This window comes from Hydra viridissima, unplaced genomic scaffold (genome assembly GCF_058129835.1).
Source record: "Hydra viridissima isolate aposymbiotic clone 2 unplaced genomic scaffold, HvirCarnegie_v1 scaffold_3, whole genome shotgun sequence".
In the NCBI taxonomy this organism is placed as follows: Eukaryota; Metazoa; Cnidaria; class Hydrozoa; order Anthoathecata; family Hydridae; genus Hydra; species Hydra viridissima.
In genome coordinates this window covers 5,379,944-5,401,271 of record NW_028324302.1, presented here as the reverse complement: position 1 = coordinate 5,401,271, position 21,328 = coordinate 5,379,944, and the positions used below count along the sequence as shown (strand labels likewise).

The following is a 21,328-nucleotide window of genomic DNA, read 5'->3' as shown; positions in this document are numbered from 1 at the left end:
GTCAAAATATGTATATACTTTATCGAACATCGCTTCTCAAATACGCAACAAGACAAAAGTTTCTTTTATTCGAAAATATTTTTATTTTAATGGAATTTTTAAGTGCTTCAAAATTTCCGGACTAAAAATATATTTCATGAAACTTTAGTGTGCGTGAGTTTTATCAGAGTTCAAACAGAAAAAAATAATAACTCACGCAATACTAAAGAAAAAATTATGCAACACTAAATTGCTGCACAAATTAGCAGATTTTTGTATTTTAACTCAAAAAAAGGTTTCATTTTAGGCGAATGCCATTTTTCATTTAATACAATTACTAATTTTACGTATTTTCACTCATTAACTTAAACGTTTAAGCTCGTCAAAGTTTTACAAAGCGAAGAATTAGAAATAAGTGAATTAAATAAAAATATTTGATGGAGAGCCGTTTTTATCTATAGAACGGTTTCAAACTTCGAGAGTAGCAATATATTTTAAGCGGTTTAGAACTTTTCACGTTACGTAAAACGCTTATTATTATCTTATAAAACAATTTAGCACTAATTTAATTTTTTACTTGTCACTGAGCTTCCTAGTGCTCAGTGTTCTTGTTCTAAATTTAGATGACAAAACAAAGAAGGCACTGGCATCTAACTACATTTTTTTAAAGGATACTTGCGTAACGCATGTTAGTAAACGTGGATCTTTTACGTCCGGTGTATAAAGATTTGAAATTTGAACACAAAATAAAAAAAACAACCACTTTACAAGACACAAAAAACTAGCTGCACGACAAAAATTTCTGAAATGTCAAATAATCAAAAAAACTTTAAAATATTTTCTGAACCAAGTAGTAGCAGTGTGACGGGGTTCCAGCTATTCATATTCTTTTTGGCATCGACTTCACTTGCAGTGAACGTTGCTTTAATATATGGATTAATTCCTATTCAAGGTAATTCTTTTTTTTAGTTCCTCAAGTTTAATTTCTACCATCAGTGCTGCGGAGTAGGATACTGAGGCTTTTGAGGAGTATACATTATCTTCGTAACTAATTTCATTTTTAATTTCTGATTGTTCTTTTAATTATCTTTTTGTATAATTTTTTTTTTTTTGTGTTGAGGAAATCATAAAGAAAGCTGTTATGTTTCTTTTCATTTAATTTATTTACTTTTTGTTAACTTAAAACAAAACTAACAGCAACGGATTTTGCGTTTGAGTGTCATAAATTCGTCTGAATGTCATAAATTCGAGTTTCCACAGTTTGACATTTGAAAATTTCAAAAAGATTACTATACTAATATTACGGTTTACAATTACGATTCGGATAAAAATGTCAGAATTACAGTATTTGTCAAAGAATAACTCTGTATTCTATTCTGATTAGTATTTATCAAATTAGGAAAGGTTGTCTAACTGTTAATCGAGAAATAACGTATAAAAACGAGACACCACATTGTTTAGTTTGCTTTGCACACAAGTCTCACAAAGTTATGTTCTCATACATTGTAATGCTATGTGCGACAGCATAAAAAACTATGTGCGCCAGCATAGAAAGCTACTGGGGCGGATTGTGCTAGAATGGAATGGCAGGTGCAAGAATAATTCGGTCTTTAATATCATTCTGATCATAATGTTAGCATCTTTTTTTGTTGATCACAGTATGTATACAGTATGCCTACAGAGCGGTATAGAAGGTCCATTTTTTCTGCATGCCTAGGATTATCAATTATGAATTAGAAAAATATATTTTAATCGAAAGCAGAACTTAGTTTTGATTGCATCAGATTGCCTAACCGAGTTTTACTGAGGAATGCATTGATCTTGAACAATCTTATCGGTTTTTCGATACGTACCGGTAAATACCGCGTATTTTTTTGAAAACTTAGCTTAACATCCTTAACTATTAAACTTGGTAAGTATTTATAAAAAATAATTTAGGTAAGACTGGGGATGTTTGAGATGCAAGGATAAATGAGATAACACAATACTTAAAAGTGTATAAAAGCGAATAAGGATAACTTGCAAAAGTTTAATGTTATTAGAGGTAACCCAACCCCATCCCAACCACTAATTGCCCCCTTCATAGAATTACGTCCCCTTAAATCATAAATTTTTTTTTACTTTGTCATAAACTAGACTATGTAAAGTTTAAAATCCCTCCTCCCCAATTATTTGCCCCCCTAAAATAACTTAAAATTATTGTTAATAACTTTTAAACGATAAACTCTTCTTGATGAAATTTGAAATCTGTCGACAAATTTTTATCAAGTTTGATACAATACAAAAAAAAAATTGAACGGGACTTTTAAGAAACGTTCCCTAACAGTGGGCTGTTATGTGTCAAGTAGGGTTTGTTTCAATCACGGTGCACCCTCCAATTTTCTCATTCGCTAAAACTAATAGAAATCCAGATAAACTGTTTAATCGTCCAGTAATCTAATCCTACAAAACAAAAGTAGTGCGCTAAGTTTAAGTTTATTTAACGTAGAGTTGTAAGTTTTGTGTAAGTTTTACGATTTAACTGTTGAAATAAACGCTAAGTGTTTAATTACTAAAATAATTTATTTTTTATCAAATTTAAAACATCATATCAAAGACTTTACCTTTAATGAATTTTTGTTGTTGCTCAACTATGTGTATCTTTAAAGGGGTTAAAACCATTAGATTTTTATCGCTTATAATGAACTGCTCTAAATCTTAAAGATTTTGAACAGTTCTTTATGAGCTTAAAGATTTTTCATAACAACCATGGAATATTTTAGAAAACCCTAACGTATTTGGCAGCGAAAACTCCAAGTCTAGACTCCTGAAAAAAACAGCTCAAAGCTGTCTATGTTTTTAAGCATTTCATTTCAGGAATCCCCTACTAAACGATGCTTCCCTTGTTATCGGATACACTTTAGAAGTTTATTTTAGACGGTATCTGTTGATAAACTGTAAATCACACTCCTTGTTTTTAAACAAATCTAATATCTTGTCTACAACACCAACTAGTATATTTAGACCTTGAATATTTACCCAGCAAGCACACAACGTTGAAACAACTTTGAAACAACGTTGATCGACGTTGATCAACCTTATTTCAACGTTGTTTCAGCGTTGTGTGCTTGCTGGGTTAAAAGTTCTAGTATTTTTTTTTTAACTACAACATATCTTATCAGCCATCCATAGGTTGTAGAATCTCTACAAAGATTCTCAAGTATGTTGGTCAGCTTTTTGAAAGCCTGGAGATGAGGTTAGGTAAAACGGACAAGGGTGCTTAGATGTTGCAATTTGTTTTTCAATCATTTGAAGCAAAACCTTTAGATCTTCAGGTATTGTGTAAATTTAGGAAGAAATGGTCAATTTATTCCAAATTATTTGCATATTTTCGGTATTTTGTTTAATGAAGGCAAACTAGTAAATATAATTATTTTGCGGACGCTTGATCCTTTATAATCTTTGCACGTATATCTACCACACTTGCTCAATTTCTCTAGGATTTTATTATTTTCTAACTCTGGTTTTAGGGTGATTCCTCTTTTTGTATCAACTACACATACATAAATTAATTATACAGATTGCAATCTAGTTATCTAAAAAAAGTTGTAGGTAACAGATTACTTACATGTTTATTTCAATTTACTTCTAACAACAGAGGCAATTTATCATTATTAAATAATTTTTCAATTAGTTTGATGTTTTCAATCAATTTAATACTAAAAGGAAAGAAGTTTCTTAAAAACTGTGCAACTTCAATCATATTGAGATTACTTAAGAAGCCATAATGAAATTATTTACAAAAATTATTTCTTAAGCAGTAAAACTTTCTATTAACCTCACTCTGATGACGAGGGGTGACAAAATCATCTCACAAATTGATTGACTTTAGGTAATGGTTATTGATCACATTTTCAAAATAGTTTGACCTACCTTTATCAGTGCGGGGAAAACTTATCTTGGGTATGCTTCAAACAACTAAAAGGTGGTCTATTTTTAATTAGCTAAAACTTTGACATTTATATAGTAATTACAAACCTCCTGAAGAATAATTGCTTCACCTTTTCTAATAACAAATAATTAATAACAAGCAGTAAATGCAAAACATACTTTCGAAAAAGATCAATATTCTGATGTTGCACACCATAGTAACTCAAGCGCAAATATAACATGGAGCTTGTTGATAGGAAAGAATCGAAATACTACTTTTTAAATTGATTTGTATGTCGAGAAGTTATGATGTATTTACGAGCGGCAATCCAAACTACCCTAGTTTGAAGAATTGCTGAGAAGCGGCTTCAAGACCAACTCCAAACTTTTAAACTAAAAAAGTTTTGTATAAAAGGAAAGCTCATGAAGCTCACTGGGCTCCTTTTTATATACAAAACTAAGCCAATCAAAATGAGAGACTCACAATTTTTATATTTTTAAAAGTTTGTTATTAACACAATGAATTTAAAACAAAGGATCAATTTAAAGTAAACTTTTAAATTGTTTCTTGGTTGTAAAACAAATAATTGAACTATACTTATATTTTTAAAATATGAAGTCATTCTGACAGTTTGAAACTCCGTCAACATATAATAGCTAAAAAAATTAAGTAAAAATAAAACTCACTGTCAGCCACATAGATATATAAAACACTGGATACGGCATAGCCGTATCTGGCCTTATAAAAAAATTGAAGCCGAGCTTTTTTTGAAAATGTGACGTAGAGTGAGGCAAAATGTTCTTACGCGAATTCGTAAACAGTTTAAAGATGCATGTAAAAAGATATAGCATTTTACTTTTGTAAATAGGTTTAATAAAAGTAATTATGTAATAATAAATTTAGATAAAATTTATCTAATTAGATTATATAATCTTTGTCAATAAGTTATTTGGCTCAAGACTTGAGGCTATTAAGAATTTATCAGTATAGCGTGAGTCAAGAGACCTAAGGAATCGATAATAAACGGTTAACCTACAGTGAAGTTATACTGGCAAACAAAATATACAGTCTAAATGTTGAAATTATGTTCCTGTTGAATATTAATTTGGCTTTCAAAATATGGTATTTTCAAAAGACTTAAAACAACTATATATATACATCTATATGTGTGTACATTATATTCACTATAATATATACCTATATTTATGTATATTATACATGTTTAGTTTATTGTATATTGACAAAGACTTTAATCTGTTGGATTAAGGTAATTTTTTTACAATAAAAGGAAAAGAACTGGTAATATAAAGGACTGAAAATAGTTAATATGTATGTACCAGTTTGTGTGTGTATATATATATATATATATATATATATATATATATATATATATATATATATATATATATATATATATATATATATATATATATATATATTCAGAAATAATTTACATTATTTGCAAATGTTTTGTAATGTATTAATAGCAGGAACATAAACACTTTTTTATTGATTTTTAAACAACACTAGTTTGGTCAGTTTATTTCGAACTCGTACTCCTTGTATATAACTTGTTGCACAGGATGAGACATGGTATAAACGCACATCTAAATAAGCATCAATAATCAAATTGATCACTTTAACCAAATGATTATCCTCAAATGGAAGTTTCTGGATGTGATTTATCAGTCCTTGAAAAATTACTTTTGAAATTAGTTGACGACGGATATTTAATTTTAAATATGGAATAGATTTTGTAAAAAGTTGTAATTCTTTGATTTTCGATATGTCTGGAATGCTATGTCTTAAAAATTTTTCAACAATAGTACAAATTACAATGACATCTTTTGATGGATGAACAAGACCACCTCTACTTTTCTGTTCAACAAGTAAACATTGTGAATTATCATCAGTTAGAGAGGCAGTACAGGCCTTACATTTAATAGATCTTTTTAATTTTTTACAAACAAACCCACTTATGTATTTCACCACTTCTTCAGAATATTCAGACAACTGTGGTGGTTCCATAATATTTACTTGTGTAATATCATTAGCTATAAAAACAGTTGGATCAACATCATTGAATTTACATTCCTGATGATTCACAATTCCTCCTGTTACAGAAAGTATTTGTGTTGCATCCTGAGCTAAACAATTCCCAGTTTTTATGTTTTTTAACGAGTGGTGTATCAGCAAATGTCGGTATGTTGCCATAAATTGCTTTGCAGATGGATTATTGTTAAAACCACCTTGACTTCTAACAGCACTGAAGAACATTTCAATGTGGTCTTGACTCAGTTTATATGTCAACAAGAATTTGAACTGACTCTCTGAAGATAAAATCAAGTATTTGCTAAGTTGAATAACTGATTGAAGGCTAAACATAAATCCAATAAAACCAGTTTTGCAATTTGTTTTACAAATTAATTTACCAGCACTGTCTGTCAAACTGGACAAGTACTGACATACAAAATTGACAAAATTTGCATAGTCTTCCAAATTACTTGAAGAGATAGGAGCTTTATAATTTTTACCAAGAAAATTTCGACTGTTTAGTAAATCAAAACTTTTGTCTATAAACTGAATAAAATTGATGGTTGGCCCACAACCTTGAAATTCTTTTAATTTTAATTTATTTTCACAAAAATCAAGAGCATCTGCAACACTTTGACTTAAGGTTTGTGCTGCCAACTTCACCTTCATCTTTTGTTGTTTCCATTCTATATGATGTTTTTTCAGTTTATTAGCAGCATGAATTCCTTCTTTTGACTGAAGCTCGTACAACCGTTCAATGAATGCATAATTGATAACTCCATTATTACTGTCTTTTAGCAATTTCTTTTCACCAAAGTAATTTCTAACCAATTTTAACATATGGCAGGCATCAAGAATTAAAAATACTGGTTCTGCACTTACTGGATGTTGGAAGTATGGTTTCAGATTTCTTACATCACTAAAGTCAGCACCAAGAATCTTCATCATAGATAAATTTGCAACTGTGCCATCAAAAGTTAAAGAAATAACTTGAACTCCAGTTTCGTGAACTTTAATGAGACATTCAGAAATAATATTTGCTTTTTCTTTTGAATTAAGTCCATCTGTTAAAAAATAGGCTACTGGGATCTTCCAATGTCCATTAACAGCAACTAACAGTAAAACAAAAGCTTCCTTAGCAACACCAACACTGTCATCATTAAATCCTGTTCCATAATCAATAAAACCATATGATTTATGTCCATCCCAATCAATTTGCTTTCGAATTGACATTTCATCCATCATCAAACTGCATATAATTTTTTTATTGGATTCATCATTTTTTGACTTTAAAATTTGGAATGCTTCATGAGTAAAGCCTGGTTGTCCATTAACACTTCTATACCACCGTCTCAGAGTATCTGGATGAGGAAGACAAGTATCAAAGAATTGTCTAACATAATCATATGCTTTTGCTGAATAAAAATGTAATGTTAATGCAAAAGTTTGCAATGATGGAGGATATTTTAAGTTCGTTTTGGATTTCAGCTTTCTTTGAATTAAATCTTTAATACCAGGATTAAGACTACTTAAAGTTGCTGTGGCTTCATCACTAACCAAACATTTACCTTGTAATTCATTGATCACATTTTGAAGTTTTGCAATTTTTTTGTTGAGTCTGCGCTTTTGTTGCATTACACATCTGATACGTTTTTTCTGTAACTTATATGCATCTAACACAAAAGACAACTTCTTTTTGACAGTTTGCAGATTGTCTGAATCAAATTTGATGCAATCTCCTAAACACAATATTTTATCAGTACTAATCATCTTTTCCTTAAAGGTATTTTCCTTATTTATCTCAATTTTTTCTTCTTTATTCAGTTTTTTTTTAATTCTTTCAGTGGGTGCTTTCTGAACATTATCTGCAGCTGGTTTTAAATGTTCTGGAAAATCAAAAATTGTTGGTACTGCATCAGATTTAAGATATTTTCTCAAGCAGAAACCAGATGTTTTGCTTATATCAAAACAATCTTTAGAAAAATGATCTGAGCAAATATAACTTGCTGAAGAGGGAACAAAATTCTTTCTTTTTGTTGCAAGAACCCATGCTGCTCTTTTTTCTGTATTTACAGGAAATCTATTTAAGAATGCATAGCTAAGATTCATTATACATACTGTGCCTGTCTTTTAAAATCTACATAAAATTATATTGAATCTTTATAAGTAAAATGTTTCAAATGTATATGAACTACTTTCTTACCTATGAAAACTTCTTGAGACCCCTTTAGCAGATCTAGCTGTACATCCAAAAGCACTGCACGAGTTAACCATTTTAAAACTAATACCAAATCATGAAATATAAAGTACATAAACATATATGTATATTATAGATAAATATATTATACATAAATGTAGATGTATAATTTTGTATTCATTGTTAGTCTTCTAAAAACTCCATATAAATTTTACATCATACAACCATATGAAAGATATTGTGTTAATTCACAGCATAACATTTTAATAATATTATACGCTTTTTTAACAACATTTTTCTGCCTCACTCTACGTCATCATGGTAAACTTTTTTCGGCTTCAATTATTTCTGTCTATGCCGTATCCAGTGTTTTATATATCTATGGTCAGCCAGTATGAAATTTATTGTAAAGTGATGGAGGTGGAGAAATAAAACTATTACGTCAATTTTGATTTACTTTAGTCGGATTAGTAAACATACAGTGGTTTTCATAAATTTAGACGCACTCGTATTTGAGAATAGAAATTTTTAGTTTTTTAACGATAAAGCAATAACGAAAAAAGATTTCGGCTTAGTTTTTTTTCTACTTATTAGATAAATACATACAGAATACAAAATTTTAAAAAAATTTACAAAAAAAAATACAAATACTAAGTAATAATTAGGTACAACTGCATGGTATTAAAAAAATAAGACAAAAAAAGTTATTCATAAATTTAGACGCACGATACATTAGGAGGCGTAATTTATGAACCAATCAATATTTTATGTATCCGTCTTTTGCTTTAATGCAACTAAGAACTCTTCTAGGCATAGACTCAACAAGATTTTTGCACATCGCTTCTGGGACCCTATACCAGGTCTCCTTAAGGACGTCCTTCAGCTGACCAAGTGTGGAAATTTGAACCTTTGCCAATTCACGGTCAATCCAAGCCCAAATGTTTTCAATCGGGTTCAAATCAGGTGAGTATGGAGGCCACGGTATTGTCTTGATATTATTATCGTTGAACCATCCTTTGTATAGTATGCAGTATGTGCAGTAGCGCCATCTTGTTGAAGTTTCCATGGTTTATCATTGAGCATAAGCAGGTCAATTGATGGAGTTAGGTTGTTTTCCAGTACTTCTACGTATATTCTGGAGTTGATTCTTCCGGTGTATGTTTGGCACATACCAACACCTTTGTAATTGAAGCATGACCAGATTCCTTTTGAGCCTCCTCCACTTTGTACAGTTGGTTTAAAGTACCTGGCGTAATACTATTTGTGAGCCATTCTTTTGACTGTTATGTTAGATTTGCGATTGATAAGCTCAAAGTTACTCTCATCGCTCCACATAATGTTTTTCCATTGTTCTATTGTCCAATACCTTCTTTCACGACACCATTTTAGTCTCCTTTGTTTATCATATGGACGCAGGAGTGGTTTCTTCAAAGAAGAGTAGACTCCAATCTTGTATTTGATAAGTATTCGGCGGACTGTGCTTTGAGAAATAGATTTATTTCGCGTTGTATTGAATTCTGCGGTCAATTATTTGTAACTAATTCTTGGATTAGCTCTGACAGCTCTAAAAAGGGCACTATTGTCCTTTCTGGTGGTTAACAAGGGTCTACCTGGCCTCGTTTTTTCGCTGGTACCACCAGTGTGAAGAAAGTTTTGCTTTGTTGTCCGAACGCATTTCTCAGAAACTCCAATTAACTTGGCGATTTCTTTATTACTTTTGGTTCCTTCTTTGATGTGAGCAATAACTTGCCATCTTTCACCTTGAGTGATACGTCTTTTGCCCATTTTTCACGTCTTTTCCCCATTTTTCACGTCTTTTTAGTACAAAACTAACTTAACATTTATTTATTTATTAAATAATGATTAACTAATTCCAGGTAAGTCATATTTATGAAAGGTTTTTTGACAAAATCAATTAATTTAGGCCTATAAATGAGAAATATGGGAGAAAAAAACTACTAATTAACTATCAATTAACACGATATAAGACTTTTTTGATTGTGCGTCTAAATTTATGAATAAACTAAAATCAAGCTTATCAATTAACGTTTTTGTATTAATTGGTATAGAATGAGTAATAAACATCCTGTAAAAAAAAATTAAGGTACTCTATAATAGAGTTTCACTTCCTCTATTAAATTATATATCAAACATAGCGGTAGCACTTTTATTTTATTTTTGTTTTAAGCATTTTCTTACATATATGTAAAAAAAAATGAGTGCGTCTAAATTTATGAAAACCACTGTATTTAGGTAAAGAGAATTGTTGAAAAGAAGGTTCAGGAAGTTAAGAATTACCACAGAAAGTGAGGGTACAACTCGTTAACCTGTTTATAACTGATCCTAAAAAGAGCATTGTATCTATGAAATCTGAAATATTTTTGAATTATGAAATAAAATGAAGACATAAAATGTAGGCTGCAAAAAAGACCATCCAAAAACCTATTGAATTCTTTGAAAAATAGAAAAAGCAAAGTTGAGTTTGCAAAGCACCATGTAAATCTCCCAGAGCAGTCGGTTAAAATTTTCTAGAGTAATCAAAGTTCATGTTGCTTGAATCCAGATGAAACGAGTTTTGCTATCGCCCTAAAATTTAAATATGTCCAAGAATTATTTTAAGTTTTTTGATTATCAAAAAAATAAAATTTTTTTTTGAAAAAAATTTTAAAATGTTACTTTTTGTATTATTAATCTTTTTTAATAATTAAATGGAAAGAAAAAGTTAAAATAGAAAAACGTTAAAACGGAAAAAAATTTCAACTTCTTTTCGTTCATTTTTAAAAAATCTTTATGTTAAAGTTGCTACAATTATCTTTTTGAATTTATCTTATTCCACATCTTCTTATAAATTCAATATGATCATTTAGATATTTATTTAGACGTTTTTGATAGTTTTGATATCTGTACGTTAAAAGCTTTGTAGAAGCAAAGGCTCACGCTAAGTCTCTCAGTGAAGCTTTTTTTTAAACTTAAATCAGTTAAAGGTTCCATTTTCGTATTTTCAAATTTCAGCGCTTCCTTTCTAACTTAAAATTCTCGGAAATTTCATAAACAATTTAGTCATTAAGGAGCATTGTTTGTTTGCGGGAAAGACTACTGATCTGTTTATGAAAAAATTTATAGCTATAGCGTAACTTACGCTGCACTCAACATGCCCCGCATTCAGATGTGTTAATATTTCGTTAATCAAAAAACCAGTGTAACATTTTATCGTTACCTTATGCCGATTTGTTTTGCAGATATTTTTATAAGACAATTTTTTTGTAACTTTTCTTAACTATTTCAGCAAATCATTTTTTAGTATTTTTAAACCTGTTTGACAGAATTCTGTCGAATGTGTTCGTAGCTCGTTCGAAAAATGCGATGCCTATAACAATTTTAACAGTAATATAAAGAATTCATTTTTGCATAAGATAATGTAAATGATTATCTGTATTTAGGTTACACTGAAAATCCTGGTTTGAAAGGTGAAAAAGGTACGGATTAATTTCTATTATTGCGACTTAAACGTTGTTTTCATTTTATCCTAAAAATCGTAACCTTCATTAGAGAATTTATATTTTATTAGGTGTAACAGGACCCCCTGGGCCGCAAGGTATTCAAGGTAAAAGTTTAACTATATTTAACTTTATAAAATAACTTACACAGTACATTGTGATAGTGTATTTTATAATATAGAGAATTGATAGGCTAGCTTTTTTTGTCTTTTTTTTTTTAAGGACCTGCTGGAAGAGATGGAAAAGAAGGGAGTCAGGGTAAGTAATTATTTCAATTACTAACTCTATTATGCAATATTTTCTTAGCAGTGTGATAAGTATAATACAAATAAATTTTATAATTGTTATATCAAAGTCTTAGTATGTCTTTAACAATTAACCTTTCATTGCAGGGTTAGCTGGTAAAGATGGAGCTCAAGGGTTACAAGGACCCCAAGGTATTATAAAAGTTCATTCATAAATAAAAAACAGCTAATTAAAGTAAAAAAATTTTTAAATAATTCTGTTAAACTTATTTTCAATGCTAAGAAAAAGAAAACTTTGCATTTACTTTATTTCAAGTATATTCATAATTAAAACAAAATTCTTTTTAATCATTTATGCAATAAACTTAATGTTAAATTTTAAAAGAATTTTTTTTTATAAACAACCTTTAAAAATAACAAAAAATATTGTGATTAAAAGGACCTGCTGGGAAAGATGGCAAAGATGGAAAAGATGGGAGCCAAGGTTAGAGAATTTTATTTGACAATAAGGTCATTAAATGGCTGTGTAATACTAATTTGAGTACTTTAATTTTTTTTACTACTTAAATTACTTGAGTTAAACTATCAATACTCCATTTGTTAAATACTAGGACCAGCTGGTAAAGATGGAATCCAAGGACCTCAAGGTTACCTTTTTTTCTCCTTATGAGCAGTGCAATTCATTTCTAAAAATATTAAGTCCTAACTGTTGATATTTAAAATTCCATTACAAACTATTTGTTAATACATGGAGCAGGTTTAGAAAAAAGTCTGTTGCATTATGGAAAAAGCATCTTTATAGAATTTATTAAAAAACATTTTTAAATTTGCTTTAATAATAAATAATACTTTTGTATCATTCCATTCTGAATTAATGTACATTTACTAGAATCCATTATTTCTCTAAATTAAGTTGGACCATTTTTAAGTATGTCACCAAACTTGACTATTATCTTCCCTTTACTTGCATAGGATTTTTTCACAATCTACATTCAAGCATGTTTTGTAAGACTGTAGTTTGTGAAAAAAAGTTTAAAGAAACCTTCTATTACCTTATATTCTGACTTTATTACAAAAAAATATACTAGAATAACTACATAAAAGGGAATAATTTTTTAGGAGTAACCTTTAAAATTCAGCAATATTTTAGCCACAAGTCAAAAAATATTTCAGATTGTGTTAAAAAATTTTTTATCAATAAAGCATTTATTTTAAAAAAATATTTCAAAAATCTGCATTTGCTTGGCATAAATATGAACAGAACAATTATGCTAGTAAAATATCCTTTACTATCTCATATATATTTAATATGAAATTTAAAGTACACTTTCAATAATAAGTTGCTATCCAACCTCAAAGAAAATGTCATTATTTTATTTAGTGTGTTTTTACATCAAAGTTCTTCTTTGTGTCCTTTGAGGTTTAATAGTTATTTGCTTTTTTGAAAAAAATTCCTTCGATAAGATTTTAAAGCAATTCATTAGATATTTTTAATGAGTAATTTCATATTTAAATCGATATCATTTTACCTACACTATTTTCTTTTAACAAGGGTATGTAAAAAGCTACAGTTTGGCAAATTCTTTTAAATACGTTTGTAACTTAACTTTCAAAATGAAGTCAATGTGCTACTCTAGAAGCCTTGGGGTTTTTTGAGTCTATCAGATGAGAAAATGAAAAAATAAACTGATAATAAATTAATTTTTGCAGTAGTAATTTAATTAATCGAAGCTGTATTTTTCTTCCATTGCAAAAAAATTTCCATTGATTTTCAAACAGCAGCTATTTGAACTTTAAATAATTTGCTTATACTAATGATTAGAGAGGAAAAGTGAATAGAAAAATGTAAAATAAAAAAAGAACTGAATTGTAAAATCATTCAATAAATTATTTAATCTAAAAATCATGCAAATCTTACCACTTCAAGTCATTTTTATGTTAACAAAGTTGTTTTTTTTATAATAGTTGTATATAATATTTATTAAGAGAGTTGGTTAAAACATGCATGCAGTGAAAAATGTTTTCAGATTTTCTGCTTTGAATGGTAAATTGTAATTATATGTTGTTTTTTTTTACCAATTAACACCTTGTTTTGATATTTTTTTCATTCTATACCATTTATCTTATAGGACCTTCTGGTTTAAATGGTGCTCCAGGTATAAGTTAAGTTTTTGTGCAATCCAGTTATTGCTATTGCTTTGAAATAAATTTTATTTAGTCTATTAATCTGTGTTTAATGCTATCAATTAAAAATCAAAGCAAGGTAGGTAAGCCTGAAGTGGTTAATTAAATGTTATATACTTACAGTCTTTCATATAATTTCAATTACTATTAGGTAAAGATGGCCTTCCTGGTAGTCAAGGTATTTTTTTTTTTTTTTTTTTCAAGTTAAAAGATTCAATCAAATTAACTTCAACTTTTGTTTAAAAATATCTAAATTTGGATGAGATTTATTAGATTTTATTCTGTTAAAAAATAGTACTTAAATAATACTATTTAATCTTTTAGGACCAATTGGACCGCCTGGTGTTAATGGTTAGTTTTTTTTTTTAAAAGTTCAAAAGTTTAAAAGTTATTTTTATATAGTTTTGAAAATTGTTAACTTTGGCATTATTGTACAAATGATTTAATCTTAAGCAAAATAAATTTAAGACAAATTTTAACCTTGATAATCTTCTTAACCAAACCTTGCTGTTTTTTTTGTTTTTTTCATCTTTTTTAAAGTTAATACATTTCTGTTACTTTTCATTATGTCAAAAGACACTGAGTGTGTTTTATTATGCCAAAAGACACTGAGTGTTTTATTTTGTCAAAAGACACTGTGTGTGTTTTATTTTTAAATTCTTGTTTTTGTTAATATTGATTTTCAATTGAAAACAATAGGACAACCAGGTGCTAATGGAGAACCAGGATCTAAAGGACCAGCAGGACCACAAGGAATTCAAGGACCTCCTGGGCCCCCTGGACCTCCTGGGCCTCCAGGTAATCAAGGATATTGTACTTCTTTAAAATTTGTTTCACATACATAATCTGATAAAAATATTTATTTTTCTGAAACATTTTTTTGTTTTTAGGTCACTTTATGTGCTGTTTTTAAATCTGCAAACTGTTTTCAGAATAAAAAATAGCTAATAAATAAAACTGATCATTACTATCATAACTATAATATGCAATTTATTGAATAAAATTTTGACTGCTCAAAATCTGCTCTGTATTTTTCTATATTGTAAAACTTATAGTAAATTCTCAGTTTATCCTTTTATGGAATAGGTCTTACAGATTAAAAATTATGACTCTTGCTCCAATAAAAAGATGTCAAGTTAAAATTTTGGACATGGAATCCATAAGTTTAATTTGCTGCTTTTCTTGAAAAAGTTAAATATTTTAAATGTAATTAATAGGACCATCTGGATCACTTGGAGTATATGAAAAAAAAGTTGAAGCAACTGTATGAGCCCAACAAACAGTAGGTTAGAATTTTAAATATTAATAGATTCTTTCTATTTGAAAAAATTTTTAACTAGTGGTGTTAACCAAATGATGTGTTGTAATGTCACTTTAACATTTAAAGGATTTTAAAGAAAAAATGTTCCTCAACACATTTCAAAAAGTTAATGAAAGTTGTACTGTTATGTCTTTATGCAGTGTGTGTTATGTCTTGTTTTCCCAGTTTTAAGAAAAAGTGTTAAAATTTGCTTTTTATTAAATTATGGAAAGAAAAAACAATCTCCTTTAAAAATTCTTTATTGATAGAAATATTTTCATTTTAAAAATAAACCTGTACTTTCTCTGTTGTTTGAAAATATTTTTATCTAAAAAATAATTTGAATGTAGTAAAATTCAGTTTGCAACAAAAACTGCAACTTTCAGATTTTTATTGTTGAGTTAAAAGTTTGTTTTTGAAGATTTCCCTAACAAGTTATTGCCAAATAAATGCATCTGGTTAGGAACGTTAACTAAACATTTTTCACAAAAAAGGCTTCAAATTAATGTAAACATCTACATCTCTATACCAATTTGTAATATAACAGAGTGTGAGGGATATTGCTAGCTAGTCTATCTAATTATTTTCATTCTGAAACATGTCTGGGGGTTAAAAAGAATGGTATTTAAAACTTAAAATATTCAATAATCGAATCAGATTTAAAGCTGTTGTTCTACGCATTTAAGAGCCATTTTATTTCGTTTCTAATATCTTTTTTTACTTGTCAACAACCTCGACAACGTTACAAAAAAATTGTTCGCTATATATAGCATTTAAACATACAACTTGTGACTCTTGTCAACAATTAATAATCGTTATAAAAACCGTTATAATATTAAAATTATGCAGCGTGTGAATCTTGTCAATAATTAGCAAAGCTAATTATTGGCACATTATTGACACATTAAAATCACAACATCTCCCCCAGCTCACTAAGAGCTCATACATAATCTTGATACTTTCGGTTAGGAAACACTCTTCTCCCATATCGAGTGAATCGAACAGGGTGTGTCTCTATCTCACAGTTTGTTGGATAGTTTTGACCAGTGTGGTCCGCACTATTGTCAGCTTCACCATCGTCCAGGGGGTTTGTTTGGGAACTTGGATCTTCGGTTATAACGCGTTCTAAGTTAGTTTTGGGAGGTTTAACCAGCGTCAGGTCGTAATCGTCATCAGTTGTTATGTCTCCTTTCTCGTCCCCACAACGATGCTGCAGATGAGAAAAGTGTCGTGGCAACGTATGTCCATTAACTTTAACTTCAGCTGTCAAACCATTACGCAGTGCCACGATACTTCCTTTTAACCATCGCTGTGTACACGGCGTCATATGCTTGGGCTTCACCCACACTTTGTCGCCAACTTTCCATCCTTGAAACTTAGTTAGGGGTTTTTGTGTTGATTCAACTTTATCGATTCCAGGAATTCGGACGCGTTTGTATTGTTGGCATAAGATTTCAAAAGGTGTGCCGTGTTTTGATGGAACGTTGTTGATTAAGAATACAGACATGGGTATACCACACTTTGCTCTCGCGTTTGTTCTTTTTACAGTTCGATGAACTCTTTCAACAATTCCATTTCCAGATGGTTTTTCAACAGCTCGATAAATAAGTCTTATTCCCCACTTCGACGCCATAGCTTGCATAGTCTGAGATCTAAACGACTTACAATTATCTAGGAGAACTTTGGAAGGAGGTCCAAGCAATGACCACATTGTTTCTAACGATTGAACAACCATTGCTGCACTTTCATCGCTTAATGGTGACCATAACGTGTATCTGCTTGGGCCACAATCGATACAGGTGAGATATAGCAATGAATCAACGTGAGCAATATCGCAGGCTACTCTTTCCCACACTTTACTGACAGCAAGATTTCCTTTATCCCATGAAACCACGTGAGGATCAATTGAATTGCATTCATCACATTCAGCGACAACTTGTCTCACTGTTTCTCTGTTAACGTGGATACCAGCACGCGAGCATAACTTCATACTCTTGGAAACTCCCATGTGTGCTATTGAATGAACTTTTTTAACCTGCTGATCATCGTGTTTATAAATGATATTACATTCTTGTGTTGCAACTCTGTGTTTTAACCATTTTGCTGGCACTCGTGTGAGTTCATCTGCGACATTTTTTGTTGTTGGTATCCATGTAACATTTACATTTATGGCATAATCTTCGACCAATTTTCCAAATATCTGAAGCCTTCGTCGGATTAGCATTTCACATTGTCCAGCACATTTTACAGGTTTGTCACGAGTCAATTCGGAATTCAACCAGCTGAATACACTATGAGAATCAGTTTTGATGGAGACATCACTTGGATTCCATTTCAATGCCATATTGAGACCTTCAATACATGCATCCAATTCAGCTACGTTGATATGCATTGCATCAGACTTTGATCGGAGCCATGTCGCATCTTCTATTTTTTTGTCACCTTGCATTATCACAACTCCTTTTGCCAGCGAACTTGCATCACACCATACATTAAGGGATGCATTTGGTTTGACATTCCATACGCCTTTGGCTGGATCGCATTTGATGACTTTCTCCACGACCTCCTTTATCATTTCATTAACGTGCTTATCCGTAATAGTTTCATCCCAACCTGCCTCGTTAGTACATCTTTTTATAAAGCTGCATGCGAGTCTCAACCATCCAGCAACTGGTAGATTAGCAACCAGATTACCACACAATGAGAATATCTCTTTCTTGGTGAGCACATTTTTTATAATGGGAATCTCGCGACCTCTCTTCCAAAACATTTCCTTTGTAGACGGATTGACTGTTACTTCCAATCCTAATGCACGAACTGGGTTTTTGCCAAAATATTCAGGTGTTTTTGCGTGAAGACCCCATTTCTTCAAATGTGCCACCAGCATTCTTCCGTTTCCATTGGTTGCCAGAGTGTCATCAATGTATCCTCTTGTTGATTTTGCGAGTGCAGAATTTTGTTGGAGCACATATCGTAATATTGAGCTCATCATCACAGGTGCTAGGTTCAGACCGAAGCCCAAACGTGTAAGCGCATACCGTTGATTTTTGTAAATGACAGTTTGGTAAGGCCAATTTCGGGTATGCACATGAATTTGTAAGTATGCTCTTTTTAGATCCACCACAGAATCGTTGCTATTTGTACTCATGAGTCTCCAATCTCTCATTGCATCGTTGATAACATCCGCATCCCTTGTAGAGGCTTTTACATAGGCGTTGAGTTCGCGATAATCAAGCACCGGTCTTATCTTCTTTTTGTTATCTTGCATGACGCACATCAATGGTAGTAATCCTTTAGCTTTGCCCATACTTTTTTCGTCATATTTGACAAGTATACCTTCTTTGATCCATTCGTTAATTTCGTTGTCGAACGCTTCACGATGTTGATTAGATACGTTATACTGACTTGTTCTGTTCTTCATTTTAGGTTCGTTCTCCCACTCCCAACTAACAATCCATTTTTTGCCATCAAAATAAGCTTTGCTTGTTCCAATTTCAACAGTCGCAACGCGGGGTGTCGATGAAAACTTAATTAGAGAATTACAGAATTTTAATTTCCCAGTGCCAATTTTCAGCTCATCACACGACTTTATTAGATCCATGCCCATAATCATGTCGTATTTGTTTATTACTTCATCCACGCATAACACCAATGCATTAAGCAGGCACCCATTCGTTGGGTGGTGTATTTTAGCAACAACCTCCTCACATCGAATCATTCCGCCCATTGTTGCAACATCCACTACACGAATCACTTTGTAGTTAGATGGCAGTAGCTTCTTGGTGATGATTGATTGCGAGCAACCAGTATCTACAAGTGCTGTAGCTTTTCTTCCGTTTATCACCAAGTCGATAGTAGGTAGTACTGTTTCGGGACGAGTTCTTGTAGAAATACCTAATGCGAACTCGTCCCTTTTAAGTTTTCCTGGTTTTGTTGACGTTTGTAACAGTCCTTCGCAGCATGTTTATGCGAGCATTTCTTGCATAAAGAGGTACATTCACGTGCAAAGTGATTTAATGATTCGCAATTGAAACATCGCATTTCTTTCTTTCTCCGAATATGACTTGTCATTACTGTCCCAGTTGTTCGGTAACTTGCATTTACCTCTTCATTCACAGATAAACATGCCGCATCCAATCTGGTTTGTACAATTACGGATGCAGTCTTGACGCAATCGTCAAAGCTCAACGCATCCTCTCCCCGAAGAATGGCACGCAGAACAGCACCATCATTAACCCCAATGATGAATTGATCACGAAGTCGACCGTCTCTCTCTGAAGGCAAGAACTTGCATTCTTGAGCTGCTCGAATCACTCGATGCGCAAACGTCTGTATCGATTCTTCATTGCCACGATAAGTTTTCCCAAATTCATACCGTGAGATTAACGATGATTTTCTTATCTCCAACGTTTCAAGTTTCACCACCAACTCTTTGTACGAAACGTCCTCTGGCAGTTCAGGTGCTGTTAATTCTTCCATGGTATTGTAGATTTTCGACGGCAGAGCAGCAAGCAAATATGCTACGTGTCGATCTGCAGTAATGTTGTTTATCACGAAGAAAGAAGTCATCTGCCGAATAAATCGCTTTGGCTGTCCATCTTCATATTGCGGAGATAATAGACACACCCGGTTAGCTTGTTGTTCTACGCATTTAAGAGCCATTTTATTTCGTTTCTAATATCTTTTTTTACTTGTCAACAACCTCGACAACGTTACAAAAAAATTGTTCGCTATATATAGCATTTAAACATACAACTTGTGACTCTTGTCAACAATTAATAATCGTTATAAAAACCGTTATAATATTAAAATTATGCAACGTGTGAATCTTGTCAATAATTAGCAAAGCTAATTATTGGCACATTATTGACACATTAAAATCACAACAAAAGCTATACAAGTACATCAAAGTTTTAGAAATTAGCTATTTTATGTATTTTAAAATAGCTGTATTATCTTCTGCATTTCAGTTTGTTTGTTTTTTTTAAAAAAAGAACGTTAGATTAGAATGCAATAATCAATATAGAGAAATGAAATAATTATAAGTAATGCGTAATTGCTTTTTCAAATTGTAGTGAGAGAAAATGTTACATTCTCGAGACGAATTTTTAAACTGCATTTTACAAGTTGAAATCGTTTCATTAATTTCTTTCCAAAACTTTCTAATCAAATTAAATTTGTGTGTGTTAAGTTTTAAAGTTTGTTAATAGATAGTAATAAGGATCAAAATCCATCAGTATCATTAAAAATTTTTTTTTCCGTTCTTAGGAAACCAAAATCAAGTCAACTTGGACATGTTCACGTGGAATTCTTTTTTTTTTTTTTTTTTTTTTTTTTTCCTTTATATTTCGAAAGTACGTTCTTTGTTTCTTATTTCCCTAGTATTCTCTTTGTCAACAGCGTATTGAGGCAGATTTTCAATTGTGTTAAACACAAAGAGTTATATCTTGATATTTAAAAAGTTGATTTGGTAATCTTTTATGAATCTTTTTATGATTGTGGATTTTCTGGAGATTTTTGCTCTTATTCATTTTTAGTCAAATAAATTTTCTTTAGGAAAAAAAAAAATTAATAGCTAGTTTTAAAATGAAATCACTTTTTTGTTTTTAGTATTAGTTAGTTTTAGAGTGAATTTAGTATGGTTGTTAGGAATTATCTAGAGCAATCGTTTTAAAATTTTGAATTCCAAGAGCTATAATAACCTTTTTTGTATTTCAAATATGTTATTCTGACATTCTATTTTGTAATTCGTAAAATGTACTGTTTTATTTAATGAATGAAATTATGAGTATATGATACTTTCCCCCTCTGTTTTGTTTTGTTTATCTGATATAATTTAATAAAACAAGTGATGATGCTATTTTTTTTGGTATTGGTTGTTTTTAAACTTTATACAACTTGATAATGAAATTCTTCATTTGAAGTAAATTAAGCAAAAAGCTTTAAGTTAAAAAAAAAAAATTTGTATGTAATAAGGTTTTA

The 21,328-nt window shown here is 30.8% G+C and overlaps 2 protein-coding genes across 3 annotated transcripts; one reads left to right on the top strand and one right to left on the bottom strand.

Moving 5' to 3' along the window:
- Positions 1-668: 668 nt before the first annotated feature.
- LOC149890722 (uncharacterized) lies at positions 669-21,144 on the top strand. 2 transcript variants are annotated; one of them, XM_090082633.1, is made up of 13 exons: positions 669-931; positions 11,561-11,596; positions 11,689-11,724; positions 11,840-11,875; positions 12,010-12,054; positions 12,302-12,346; positions 12,474-12,509; positions 13,992-14,018; positions 14,198-14,224; positions 14,371-14,397; positions 14,746-14,844; positions 15,264-15,328; positions 20,615-21,144. In XM_090082633.1, exons 1-12 carry the CDS (start codon positions 787-789, stop codon positions 15,314-15,316), a joined length of 612 nt encoding a protein of 203 aa, XP_089938759.1. In that variant the 5' UTR covers positions 669-786; the 3' UTR covers positions 15,317-15,328; positions 20,615-21,144. The 2 variants fall into 2 exon arrangements, with proteins under 2 accessions (XP_089938759.1, XP_089938758.1); XM_090082632.1 differs by having other exon boundaries at positions 670-931; positions 15,264-15,332.
- On the bottom strand, positions 16,287-19,073 carry LOC149890723 (uncharacterized). Its single transcript, XM_090081956.1, has one exon. It carries the CDS (start codon positions 19,071-19,073, stop codon positions 16,287-16,289), a length of 2,787 nt encoding a protein of 928 aa, XP_089938082.1.
- Positions 21,145-21,328: the final 184 nt, after the last annotated feature.